Source organism: Rhincodon typus, chromosome 20 (assembly GCF_021869965.1).
Source record: "Rhincodon typus isolate 14 chromosome 20, sRhiTyp1.1, whole genome shotgun sequence".
Classification (NCBI taxonomy): Eukaryota; Metazoa; Chordata; class Chondrichthyes; order Orectolobiformes; family Rhincodontidae; genus Rhincodon; species Rhincodon typus.
Genome location: NC_063351.1, coordinates 1,238,543 through 1,253,022, shown reverse-complemented (window position 1 = coordinate 1,253,022; position 14,480 = coordinate 1,238,543). Strand labels below are relative to the sequence as shown.

The 14,480-nt window shown below is 43.1% G+C and overlaps 1 protein-coding gene across 3 annotated transcripts in view; it reads right to left on the bottom strand.

Annotated features, from left to right (window-relative positions):
* tspan15 (tetraspanin 15) overlaps nucleotides 1-14,480 on the bottom strand; it is a 121,628-nt gene that overhangs the window by 19,434 nt on the left and 87,714 nt on the right. For 2 of the 3 annotated variants that reach the window (XM_048609037.1, XM_048609036.1), the window contains exon 7: nucleotides 11,693-11,809. In XM_048609037.1, the coding sequence (XP_048464994.1) occupies nucleotides 11,693-11,809 (117 nt within the window). Of the gene's footprint in view, nucleotides 1-6,495; nucleotides 6,598-11,692; nucleotides 11,810-14,480 lie in introns of those variants that run through there. The other variant, XM_048609038.1, reaches the window with a different exon arrangement.

Below are 14,480 nucleotides of genomic sequence, written 5' to 3'. Positions count from 1 at the left end.
CAACCACTTTTCTGTGAACTTAGAGAAACATGTGGGCCAGGCGAGGGAAAAATGCCAGTTTCCTTTCTTAAAGGACATTAGTGAACCAGATGGGCTTTTACAACAATCAACTGTAGTCATTAGATGCTTATTCCACTATTTGTCGTGGCAGGATTCAAATCCAGGTCCCCTGAGAATTGTGTGGATTATTGGTACAGTGACAAACCACTATGCCATCGCCTTCCCATAACAGTAGGTCATTACTAACTGATGCGTCCTCCATAGAAGAGTCAGAGACATACAGCACAGAAACAGACCCTTTGGTCCAACTCATCCATGCCAACCAGATATCTAGATAAATCTAGCCCAATATGCCACCATTTGGCTCATATTCCTCTAAACCTTTCTTATTCATATACCCATCCGGATGCCTTTTAAATATTGTAATTGTACCAGCCTCCACTGCTTCCCATGGCAACTCGTTCTATACACACACCACCCTCTGCATGAAAAAGTTGTGCCTTAGGTCTCTTTCAAATTTACTGCCTCACCTTTAACCTATGCCCTCTAGTTTTGGACTCCCCCACCCCACGGAAAAGATCTTGTCTATTTACCCTAACGATGCCCCTCATGATTTTATAAAACTCTGTAAGATCACCCCTTAGCCTCCAAAGTTGCAGAGAAAACAGACCCAGCCTATTCAATATTCCCTGCAGCTCAAACCCTCCAACTCTGGCAACATCTGTGTAAATCTTTGCTGAACCCTTTCAAGTTTCACAACATCCTTCCTAGAGCAGGGAAACCTGAAATGTACACAATATTCCAAAAGTGGCCTAACCAATATCTGGCATAGCCACAACATGACCTCACAACTCCTTTACTCAATGCACTGACCAATAAAAACAAACATACCAAATGCCTTTTTCACTATTTGGAAACAATTAGACCTGCAGATGCTGGAAGCTACAGTTACCTGTGACTCCACTTCCAAGGAACTATGAACCTGCACTCCAAGGTCTCTTTGTTCAGCAACACACCCCAGGTCCTTATCATTAAGTGTATAAGTTCTAGAACACAGAACATAGAACAGTACAGCACAATACAGGCCCTTTGGCCCACGATGTTGTGCTGAACTTTTACCCTAAACCTAAGGTTTATCTAACCTCCACCCCTACCTTATACTATCATCCATATGCCTATCTAATAGCCGCGTAAATGCCCCTAATGAGGCCGACTCCACTACCCGTTCCGGCAATGCAATCCAAGCCCCTACCACTCTGAGTAAAGAACTTACGTCTGACATCTCCCCTATATCTACCTCCACTCACTTTAAAACTATGCCCCCTTGTAATAGCTACCTCCACCTTAGGAAAAAGTCTCTGGCTATCCACTCTATCTATACCTGTGATCATTTTGTACACCTGTATCAAGTCACCTCTCATCCTTTGTCGTTCTAAAGAGAAAAGCCCAAGCTCTCTCAACCTTTCCTCGTAAGACCTTCCCTTTATTCCAGGCAACATGCTGGTAAATCTCCTCTGCACCTTTTCCAACATTTCCACATATTTCTTGTAATGAGGCAACCAGAGCTGGACACAATACTCCAGATGTGGCCGAACCAGGCTTTTGTATAGCTGGAGCCTAACTTCTTGAACTCAATCTCTCTACTACTGAAAGCTAACACAACATACGCCTTCTTAACAACTCTGTCCACCTGGGTGGCAGCTTTCAGGGAACTGTGGACATGAACCCCAAGATCCCTCTGCTCCTTCACACTGCCAAGAAACTTTCCGTTAACCCAGTATTCTGCATTCAAATCTGTCCTTCCAAAATGAATCACCTCACACTTTTCAGGGTTAAACTCCATTCTGCCACTTCTCAGTCCAGCTTCGCATCCTATCAATGTCCCTTTGTAACCTAGAACAGCCCTATCCACATCTCCACCCACCTTCGTATCGCCCACGAACTTACTATTCCACCCTTCCACTCCGACATCCAAATCATTTACAAAAATCACAAATCGAAGAGGACCAAAACTGATCCTTGTGGTACACCACTCGTAACTGAGCACCATGTTGAATATTTTCCGTCCACTACCACCCTTTGTCTTCTAAGGGTCAGCCAATTCTGAATCCAATCTGCCACATTTCCCCCTATCCCATGCCTCCTTACTTTCTGCAAGAGCCTACCATGGGCAACCTTATCAAATGCCTTACTTAAATCCATGTATACCACATCCACTGCTCTACCTTCATCCATGTGTTTGGTCACCGCTTCAAAGAATTCAACAAGGTTTGTGAGGCATTATCTACTCCTCACAAATCCATGCTGACTATCACGAATCAAACTGTGCCTATCCAAGTGGTCATAAACCCTGTCTCTCAAAGCCCTTTCCAATAATTTGCCCACTGAAGTAAGACTAACTGGCCTGTAATTTCTGGAGTTATCCCTATTCCCTTTTTTGACCAAGGGGATGACATTTGCCACTCTCCAATCTTCCAGCACTATACCCGTGGACAGGGAGGACGAAAAGATCATCGCCAAAGGCCCTGCAATCTCTTCCCTCACTTCCCATAGAATCCTTGGATAAATCCCATCAGGCCCAGGGTTTTATCTATCTTCAAGTTCCTCAAAATTCCTAGTACATCTTCCTTACTGACATAGACCTCCTCTAGCCTACCAGCCTGTTTCACACTGTCCTCCCCTACAACTAGGTCCCTCTCAGTTGCGAATACCGAAGAAAAGTATTCATTAAGGACCTCTCCTACCTCTTTAGGCTCCGTGCACAAATTCCCTTTACAATCCTTGATCGGCCCTACTCTTTCACTGGTCGTTCTCTTATTCGTCACGTATGTATAAAAAGCCTTGGAATTTTCCTTGATCCCATCTGCCAAGGTTTTCTCATGCCCCCTTATAGTTCTCCTAAGCCCTTTCTTCAGCTCCTTTTTGGCTAACTTGTATCCCTCTACAGTCTTTTCCGATCCTGGTTTCCTAAACCTTATATAAGCATCCTTCTGCCTCTTAACCAGTCGTTCGACCTCTCTTGAGAACCAAGGCTCCCTCACTCGACCGCATCTTCCCTGCCTGCTAGGGACAAACATATCGAGTACACACAGTATGCATTCCTTAAACAATCTCCACATTTCTATCGTGCTCTTCCCTGACAGCATCTGTTCCTATTTTATGTTACCCAGTTCTTGCCTAACAGAATTGTAATTACCCTTCCCCCAACTATAAACCTTACCTTGCTGTATGTACCTATCCTTTTCCATGACTATTGTAACAGAATTATGATCGCTACTGACAAAATGCTCTCCTACCAACAGGTCTAACACTTGGCCCGGTTCATTACCAAGTACCAAATCCAAAGTGGCTCCTCCTCGTGTTCTACATACTGTGACAGGAATCCTTCCTGAACGCACTGGACAAAATCCGCTCCATCTAAACTATTACAACTAAAAAGTTTCCACTCAATATTTGGAAAGTTGAAGTCATCCATGACTACAACCCTGTGATTTCTGCACCTTTCCAGTATCTGCCTCCCCATCCGCTCCTCCACTTCTCCGCAACTATTAGGGGTTCTGTAAAAAAAACCCCAACAAAGCGACTGCTCCTTTCTTGTTCCTGACCTCAACCCAGACTGACTCTGTAGACATATCATTCTCGAACTGCCTTTCAGTACCTGCTATACTAACCCTGACTAGCAATGCCACTCCCCTGCCTCTTCTACCACCCTCCCTATTTCTTTTAAAGCATCTAAATCCCGGAACTTCCAACAACCATTCCTGTCCCGGAGTTACCCAAGTTTCTGTAATGGCCACAACATCATAGTTCCAAGTACTGATCCATGCTCTAAGTTCATCTGCCTTATTTCTGATACTTCTAGCATTGAAATATACACACTTCAAACCATCCTTGTGTCCACAATTTTGCTCCATCCACCACATTTCTTTCTTAACAACCTCACTCCCTGTTGTGTCTGTTGGAAGGCTGAATACCTCATCCCTGAATGACAAATCCGGTTCCTCACCCCCTGCCAATCTAGTTTAAACCATCCCATATAGCTCGAGCAAACCTCCCTCCCAGGATATTTGTACCCTTCCGGTTCAGGTGCAACCCGTCCTTCCTGTACAGGTCCCACCTTCCCCAGAATGTGCTCCAATTATCCACATAATGGAAGCCCTCCCTCCTACACCAGCCCTGTAGCCATGTGTTTAGCTGCACTCTCTCCCTATTTCTTACCTCATTATCACGTGGCACTGGTAGTAATCCAGAGATAACTACCCTGTTTGTCCTGGACTTCAGCTTCCAACCTAACTCCCTGTACTTGTTTTTCACATTCTCAATCCTTTTTCTACCTATGTCATTGGTACCGATGTGAACCATGACTGCTGGTTGCTCACCCTCCCCCTTAAGGATCTTGAAGATACGATCCGAGACATCATGGACCCTGGCACCCGGGAGGCAACATACCATCCGTTTGTCTCGTTCGTGTCCACAGAACCGCCTGTCTGTGCCTCTTACTATTGAATCCCCCACAACAACTGCTCTCCTATTCTCCCCCCTTCCCTTCTGTGTCACAGGACCAGGCTCAGTGCCAGAGACCTGTCTGCTATGGCCTTCCCCTGGTAGGTCGTCACCCCCAACAGTACCCAAAATGGTATACTTATTATTGAGGGGAACGGCCACAGGGGTTCCCTGCACTGTCTGCCTACTCCCTTTCCCCCTCCTGACAGTCACCCAGTTACCTTTTTCCTGTACCTTGGGTGTGACCACCTCCTTATAACTCCTCTCTATCCCCCCCTCAGCCCCCCGAATGATCCAGAGTTCATCCAGCTCCAGTTCCCTAACGCGGTTTTTGAGGAGCTGGAGTTGGGTGCACATCTTGCAGGTGAAGTCAGAGGGGACACCAGCAGTGACCCTTACCTCCTACATCCTGCAAGAGGAGCATGCAACTGCCCCAGCTTCCATTTCCTCTACTCTAGATTTCCAGAAGAATAAAAGAAAGCCTTACCTTACCAACCCTCCACACAGTCTTTTTTTTTTGGGTAGAGGAGGAGGATGGGTGGGAGACACTGCACGTGTAGCGTTTCGGGTTTAGCCAATGCCCGGATATATTAGTTCTCTTCCTGGCTCGCGTCCTCGCCAACTCTCGCCACTGAAAGCAAGAAGGCCGCTGCCGCAGGAGATAAGTTTTTATACAGAAAAAGCCTCACCTCCCTGACGGCACCCTGGCTCACATCCTCACCAACTCCCGCCGCTGAAAGCAAGTTCTGCTGTGATTTGTCTTTCCAAAATGCAGCACCTCACATTTGTCTAAATTTAAGTCCATTTGCCACTCCTCAGCCCAATGGCCCATCTGATCAAGATCCCATTGTACTCTGAGGTAACCTCCTTCTCTGTCCACTACACCTCCAATTTTGGTATAATATAAATCTTTTCCCTTTACTTTGGTATTCCTTGCAAACTCTTATGACAAGTGCAAAAGAAAAAGCTGCAACAAAACGTGCCCTCTTCCAGAACTAGTCACGCAACATTGTCGATTATCACAAAAACCCATCTGGTTCACCTGTGTCCTTTAGGGAATAAAACTTTCCACTCTTCCCTTGCCTACGTGCAACTCCAGACAAACAGCAAATTGGTTGACTCTCAACAGCCCTTTGAAATTCCCAGCAAACCATGCATTTGTTAGGAAGTCTAAACACAAGGACAAAACAGGAAGGACCACCAGTCCTGATCTAGGCACATGAAATAATGACAGCAAAGGCATGCCTTTTGACCATGCACAGTCTTTCTTACCAACATCTGGAAGCTTGTGACAAAATTGGGAAAGCTGTCCCACAGACAAGTAACAGCCTGACATGGTCATTCTCACTGAATTATACCTTACATTGTCCCAAACATACCCATCCTTGGGTGTGTCCTGCCCTAGAGGCAGGACAGAGCAACGAGGGGTAGCCACACTGATACACAATAGGATGGAATTACCCTGGTAGTTCTTAACACAGACTCTGGACCCCATGAAGTCTCATGGTCAAACATGGGCAAGGAAACCTCATGCTGATTACCACCTACAGCCCCTGCCTGGCTGATGTTTGGACCTTGTTATTACCAATCTGTTTGTTGCAGCTGCATCCATCAATGACGGTACTTGTAGAATCACCATTGCACAGTTATTGTGGATTCTAGGTTCCATCTTCACAACGAAGAGACCCTTCGTCGTGTTGTGTGACACTAGCAGTGTGCTAAATGGGATAGACTGTGAACAGGTCCAGCCACTCAAAATTAGATTTTAGCAACATCACAGCCAATCAGTAACCCTCATAGCTCAGCATATTCCTGACTCTACCATTTCTATCAATCAATCCTCGTTCAATGGAGCATGGAGGTGTGCATGCCAAGAGCAGCACTAAAAATGAGCTGTCAACTTGGTGACGCTACAACACAGGACCCACTTGCGTGCAAACAGCAGAAGCAACAAGTAATCGCACAACCTGCGGATCATATCTCAGCTTTGTGGTCCTGTCTCATCCAGTTGTGAACAGCGGAGGACAATTAAAGAGCTTGTGGAGGCTCCACAAATACCATCATCTTCAAGGACGTGCTGGACCTGCCCTCATCCTATCAGTGCAAAAGACAAGGTTACAGAATGTGTAACAATCTTGAGCTAGAAGTATCAAGTGGATGATACATCTTGGCTTCCTCCTGAGGGCCCCAGAATCACAGATAATAGCCTTGTGATAGCGAGAAACAGCTGATCGCACTGGATATCACTAAGGCAATGGGCTCTGATAGTCTTAACAATAATACTGAAGACCTGCATTTCTGAACTAGCCATGCCCCCTATGCAAATCATTCACCTACAGCTAAATTCCTAGCATCCACCCAACAATGTGGAAAATTGCCCAGGCACGTCCTTTGCACAAGACAAAGCAGGACACATTCAAACCAGCCAAACGCCGTCCCATCAGTCTACCCTCGATTATCAATAAAATGGTGAAAAGGATCACCAACAGTGCTATCAAGCAGCATACTTGCAAAGGAATAACCTGCTCACTAATGCTCAGTTTAGGTTCAACTTAACTCCTGAACTTGTTTGGATAAAGGCTACAACATGGAGAAATGAGTTGAACTCCAAATGTGATGAGAGACAGAACACCCTTGACATCACTTAACTGCATCTGGCATCAAGGAGATCTAGAAAAACTAGAGTAAATGAGAATCTGCTGGGTTGTGGTTATTGGAAAGCGGTCATGTCAGTCCAAGACATCACTGCAGAAGTTCCTCAGGGTTGCGTCCAAGGCCCAACTATCTTCAGCTGCTTCATCAATGACCCTCCCTCCATTATACGGTCAGAAGTGGGGATTATCATGGATGGTTGGAATAGCTGCAGAGAATTTTTGAAAGTAGAGGATGAACAGCTAGAGGTCGTGGCATATATCGCTACCAACAAAATCAGTTTGTGAAAAAAGGGATGAGATCCTACAAACAGAAGAGAGAGTTAGAATGTATATTGAAAAGTAGCAATCTCAGGATTAATGTGTGATAATTACTGCAGACAGGGAGTGTTTAAAATACATTGGCAGGAGTTGGGAACCAGAGCAAGGAGACAGAGGAGGAAGAATAGTAACAAAAACAAAAGACAGAAAAGAAAGAAGCAAAAGTGGAAGGCAGAAAAATCAATGGTAAAAAATGGTGCCAAAGTGCAAAGTAAAGCTAAGATGACTAACAAGTTAAAAAGACAAGTCTAAGAAAACATTTGTAAAAAGGTAAATGAATTAGCAGTGTAAATGTTATGATATAATTGCAATTAGAGAGGCAGGGCTGCAGGGCTACCAATGAAGTGAACTAAATATCCAGGGGTATTGTTTCAGAGATAGTAGGAACTGCAGATGCTGGAGAATCTGCATTTTCTGAAGGAGGGTCTAGGCCCGAAACGTCAACTTTCCTGCTCCGCTGATGCTGCTTGGCCTGCGGTGTTCATCCAGCTCTACACCTTGTTATCCCGGGGTATTCATTATTTAGGAAGGACAGACAAAGAAAAGGAGGTGGGGTAACATTTTCATTTAATGAGTATTATCAATGCCTTCTGAGAGTTCAAATATATTATATCCACTGCTTCCCCTTTATCTATCTTGATTGTTACCTCCTGAAGGAATTCAAGTAAATTTGTCAGGCATGATTTCTCCTTCACGAAGCTCTGTTCGATCATTTTACATATTTGTATTAGCTCTGCTATTACTTTCTTTATAATAGACTCAACCATTTTCCTAATAATAGACATTAAGCTAACAATCTATAGTTACCTCTTTGTTGGTCCCTTCACTATTTAAATGGCAGTGTTACGTCGGCAGTTTTCCAAACTTCTGGGAATTTTCCAGAATCTAAGAATTCCTGAAAGATGACTACCAGTGCCTCTGCTATCTCTGTAGCTACTTCTTTTCGTATCCTCGGATACATCTCATTAGGTCCATGGGCCTTATCAGTCTTTAGCCCCAATAATTTCCCTTGCACTTTTTTCTCATTGACAGTTGTTGTATTTATTTTCTCTCTTCCTTTCACCCCTTGGATATTTAGTAACTTTGGAATGACATCAACTATGAAGACTAATGCAATGTACTTATTCAAGCCCTCTGTCAATTCCTGGTTTGCCATTATTATTTCCCTAGCCTTGTTCTCTATGGGGTCGATGTTCATTTTGGCCTCTCTTTTCCTTTTCATACATTTATGAAGCTATTTCTGTCCATCTTGATATTATCTGCAAGTTTACACTCATAGTTTCTTAACTTTCTCTATTATTTTGTTGGTTGTCTTTGGCTCATTTTAAAAATTTCCCAATTCTCAGGTTTATGACTAATTTTTGCCACATTGTATGTTTTTCTTCTATCTTTAACCATGATTGGCTTATCCACTTTACAGATCCTTCTGCCTCACTGGCATATGTCTTTGCCATGAGCCATGAGCTATTTTCTTGAAAGTCTGCCACTGTTCCTCAATCATCTTTGCTGCTACACTCCTTCTCAGTCCACTCCAGCCAGCTTTGCCCAATTTATCTTTATTTAAGCTTAGTTGTTTCTGACCTAAGTTCCTCTCTCTCAAACTGAATGCTAAATTCTATCATGTTACAGTCAATTTTCTGAGGGGACCTTTTAAATCGCCAGGCTCTGATAATCTACATCCCAAAGTAGTAAGGGTATGTCCTTGGAAATACTGGATACATAGGTGGTAATCTTCCAAACTTCTATAGACTCTAGAGCAGTTTCTAAATATCAGAGACTGGCAAGTGTAACCTCACTATTTAAAAAGGGAGCGAAACAATAAAGAGAATTACAGACCAGTTAGCCTAACATGAATAATGTAAAAATGATAGTCTATTATAAAAGACAGAACATTTGAAAAGCATTAAAGGGATTAGACAACACCAGCATGGGTTTATGCTCAACAAATATACTAGCGCTTTTTTTGAGATGTAATGAGGAGAATAATTAGGGGAAAACCTAAGCAGACGTGGTGATTTCCAGAAGGCTTTTGCTAAGGTTAATGTGCAAAGTTAAAGCACATGGAATAGGGGGTAATATATTGGCATGGATCAAGAGTTTTGACAGATAGGAAACAGTGGGTGGGAATACATGGGTCTTTTTCAGAGAGGCAGGCTGTGACAAGTGGAGTACTGCAAGGATCAGTGCTTGGGCCTCAGCTATTCACTACAATACATTGAATCATAGAATCCCTTTAAATTTAAATTAAATTTATACTTAAATTACTGTACCTGGATCAGAACACCAAATACAAAATTTGCAAGCTTGTTGTTGACACAAACCTGAAGAGGATTGAGAGTTGTGTGAAAGATGCAAGGAAGCTTCAAGGTGATTTAGACAAGTTGAGTAAGTGGGCAAACATGGCAGATGCAGTTCAATGTGGCAAAATGTTAAATTATACAATTTTGGTGTGAAAAACAGAAAGGAAGAGCATTATTTAAATGTTGAGAAATGTGGATGTAACAAAGGGATCTGGGTGTCCGTGTACACAATGAAGGTAAACAGGCAGGCACAGCAATCAATTAGGAAGGCAATTGGAATATTGACCTTCACTACAACAGAATTTTAGTTCAGAAGTAAGATTCGTAAAGAACAGAAACAGACCTTTCAGTCCAACTGATCCGCGCTGACCAGATAATCCAATCTGACTTAGTGCCACTTGCCAGCATTTGGCCCATATCCCCCTAAACCCTTCCTATTCATATACCCATCAGATGCCTTTTAAATGTTGTAATTATACCCGCTTCAACCACTTCCTCTGGCAGCTCATTCCATACACGCACTGCCCTCTGCATGAAAAAGTTATCCCTTAGGTCCTTTATAAATCTTTCCCTTCTCACCTTAAACCTATGGCCTCTAGTTTTGGACTCCCCCAGCCTAGGAAAAAGACCTTGGCTACTCACCTTATCCATGCCTCTCAAGATTTTATAAGCCTCTTATAAGGTCACCACTGAGCATCCAACCCTCCAGGGAAAAAATCCCCTGCGTATTCAGTCTCTCCCTATAACTCAACGCTCCAGTCCCGGCAACATCCTTGTAAATCTTTTCTGCACCTTCTCAAGTTTAACACCCTTCTATAGGAAGGATGTCTTACTGCAGCTATACTGGACCTTGGTGAAACCACACCTGATGTATTGCAATTTTGGTCTCCCTACCCAAGAAGGGATATTCTTGCCATAGAGGACATACAGTGGAGGTTCACTCGGTTGATATCAGGGATGACAGGGCACTCCTATGAGGACAGATTGGTTCAATTCGGCCCATACTCACTTGAGTTTAGAGGGATGAGAGGGAATCTGATTGAAGTGCTTAAACATCAGCACCACGGACTTTATCAGAAGGGGAATGAATACAAAAAGAAACCAAGTTCCAACAAGCCTGTTTAAAACAACAGATCATCCTCAGCCAGAGCATGGAATTCTGTAGTGTATTCCATGTTATAGAAGACGAAATGAAAATTCACAGGAATAACCATGCAGGTAGTTGGCAGAGATGAGGACTGTTCTTTGTAGAGAAGATTGAGAGGAGATTTGGTACAGGCATTCAAGGGTCTGAATAGAGTAAAGAGAGAACAACTGTTCCCACTCATCAAGGAATCAAGAAGGAAATGGCATAGATTTAAGGTAACTGAGAAAAGGGTAAAATGAGGAAAAATCGTTTTCATGGGTAGTTTGTAACTTGGATGCTTGTCTGAGCATGAGATGGAGGCAAGTTCAATCATGGAATTCAAGAAAGAATCAGATCATTACAGGAAAAGGAAAATGTTTGCAGGGCTATGGGGCATAGGTGGGGATTGGCATTAAGTAACCTGCTTGTTCAGAGAGCCAGCACAGATACGATGGATCGAATGACCTTTTCTGTGTTATAGCCATTTTATCACTGTATAGAAAGAGGATGACATGCATATCAGGATTTATTTTGTACATTAACAAGCTAATAACCCTTTGCTTCAACATTAAAAAACAGTCAGCTGCTTCTTGTGCTGAATGGTAGTAAGAGGCAAACACAAGTGGCTCATTCCCTTATGGATTAAAGCAAATGAGTCTGCATGGGAGTTGGGGTTACATACGTATCCACAGAGAATAAGCACCAAGCCTAGTAAGGACAAGCAAAATTCAGAAAGACCTGATAATCCTTTGCTTTATCATGAAATAAGCCTATATTAAAGCAAATGTTACCTGTGGTGCTATTATACCAAATAGGATGGCAGCCATGGCTGCATAGTGTCCCAAGAACCAATTCAACACTGCGTCTGTGCACCCACCGACATAGATGATTTGAACGACAGTGAAACGCTGTGGATAAAATGTGAAATATGAATCACGAAAGTGATTGACGAAAGTGTTGGCAGCATGAAATATACCTCCATTTACACAAGTACTGAATGCATGTCAGAACATTCTTGAGAAATGTGACAAGCATCAAGAAAAATGTCCAGTGAACTTTTCACACAGGGCCTAAAATCAGCCTGCACGCAGGACCCAGGATATGCTTTACAGATAGGAATCAGAGCTAACTTGTGCAGACGATACAGAACCAGCAACCCAGCTGTACATAGAACTCTTAGCCAATTTGTACACAGGAAATGTAACTTTTGTAATTTACTGGCAACCTGACTGTCAACACAAAGCAAATGGGAGCTGTTGCTCTGTTATATTTGTCATTCATGATTCAAAACAGGATGCTGAACGAGCAGCTCTCTTATGTTAACAGAGTCATAGAGGCACAGAGTTGGGGAAAAATGACTTTGGCTACTCACCTTATTGTTGCCCGTCATGATTTTATAAACCTCTAAGTTTACCCCTCAGCCTCCGATGCTCCAGGGAAGATAGGCCCAGCTTATTCAGCCTCTCCCTGTAGCTCAAACCCTCTAACCCGAGCAACATTCTCATAAATCTTTTCTGAACCCTTTCAAGTTTAACAATATCTTTCCTATAGCAGAGAAACCAGAATTGCTTGCAGTACTCCAAAAGTGGCCTAACCAATATCCTGTAGAGCCACAACTATACTCAATGCACTGACCAATAAAGGCAAGTGTACCAAATACTTTTTTCATTACCCTTTCTACCTGTGACTCCATTTTTAAGGAACTATGAACCTGCACCCAAAGGATTCTTGTTCAGTGACACGCCCCAGGACTCTACCATTATGTGTACAAGTCCTGCCCCGACTGCCTTACCAAAAATGCAATACTTCACACTGATCTAGATTAAGCTCCATCAACCACTCCTCAACCCATCTGATCATGGTCCCATTGTACTCTGAGATAATGTCCTTCATAGTCCACTACACCACCAGTTTTGGTGTCATCTGCAAACATACAAACTACACCTCCCATATTCACATTCAAATCATTTATATAAATGACACAAAGCAGTGAACCCTTCACCGATCCTTGCGGCACACCACAATTAACAGGCCTTCTATCAGAAGAGCAACCCTCCACCATCACCCTCTGTCTCCTACCTTCAAGCCAATTTTGTACCCAAATGGATAGCTCTCCCTGGATTCCATGTGATCTAACCTTGCTTACCAGTCTACCACACAGAAGCTTGTCGAATACCTTGCTAAAGTCCACATGGACAACAACCACCACTCTGCCTTCTTCAAACTTCTTTGTCACTGCTTCAAAAAGCTTAACCAAGTTAGTGAGACACAATTTCCCACGCACAAAGCCACGTTGAATATCCCAAATCAGTCCTTACCTTTCTAAATACATGTAAATCCTGTCCTCAGAATCCCCTCCAACAATTCACCAACCATTGACGTCAGGCTCACCGGTCTAATTTCTCTGGCTTTTCCTTACCACCTTTCTTAAATAATGGCACCACACCCAGTCTTCTGGCACCTAACCAATGTTTACCGATGATACAAATATCTCAGCAATTTTGTCCCTAGCTTCCATAAAGTTCTGGGATACACCTGATCAGGTCCCAGGGATTTATCCACCTTCATGCATTTTAAGACGTCCAGCACCTCCTCCACTGTAATATGGACACTTTTCAAGATATCACTATTTATTTCTTCAAGTTCTCTACATTCCATTTCTTTCTCCTCAGTAAATACTGATGTGAAATACTAGTTTAGTATCTCACCCATCACTTGTGGTTTCACACATAGATTAGACAGACTGGACCTTTCTCCGCTTGAGCTGAGAAGAGCCAGGTGTGACTTAGAGTCATAAAGTCACACAGAATGGAAACAAATCATTCAATCCAACTCGTCCATGTCTTGACTGAATTGTATAAGATCTTGAATGGTCTTGACAAGTTGGACAAAGAAAGGATGTTTCCTCTGTAGGTTAGTTTAGAACTAGCAGCCACTGGTCTTAAAATTAGGGGTATTCCCTTCAGGACAGAGATGAAAAGAAACATCTCTCTCAGAGTTATAGAGTCATTCAGCATGGAAACAGACCCTTCGGTCCAACCAGTCCATGGCGAACATAATCCCAAATTAAACTAGTCCGACCTGCCTGCTCCTGGCCCATATCCCTCCTATTCCTGTACTTATCTAAATGTCTTTTGAACATTGTAATTGTACCCACATCCACCACTTCCTCAGGAAGCTTATTCCACACATGAACCACTGTTTGTGTAAAAAACTTGCCCCTCATGTCTTTTTTAAATCTCTCTCCTCTCACCTTGAAAATCTGCCCCCTAGTCTTGAAATCCCCCATCCTAGGGAAAAGATAACTCTATCTATACCCCACATTATTTCATAAACTTTATTGCATCACCAATCAATCTCCTACGGTCCAGTGAAAGAAATACCAGCCTCTCCAACCTTTCTTTATAACTCAAACCTTCTATACATGGCAATATTCTAGCAAAGATAGTAGGAACTGCAGATGCTGGAGAATCTGAGATAACAAGGTGTAGAGCTGGATGAACACAGCAGGCCAAGCAGCATCAGAGGAGCAGGAAGGCTGACGTTTCGGGCCTAGACCCTTCTTCTGAAGAAGGGTCT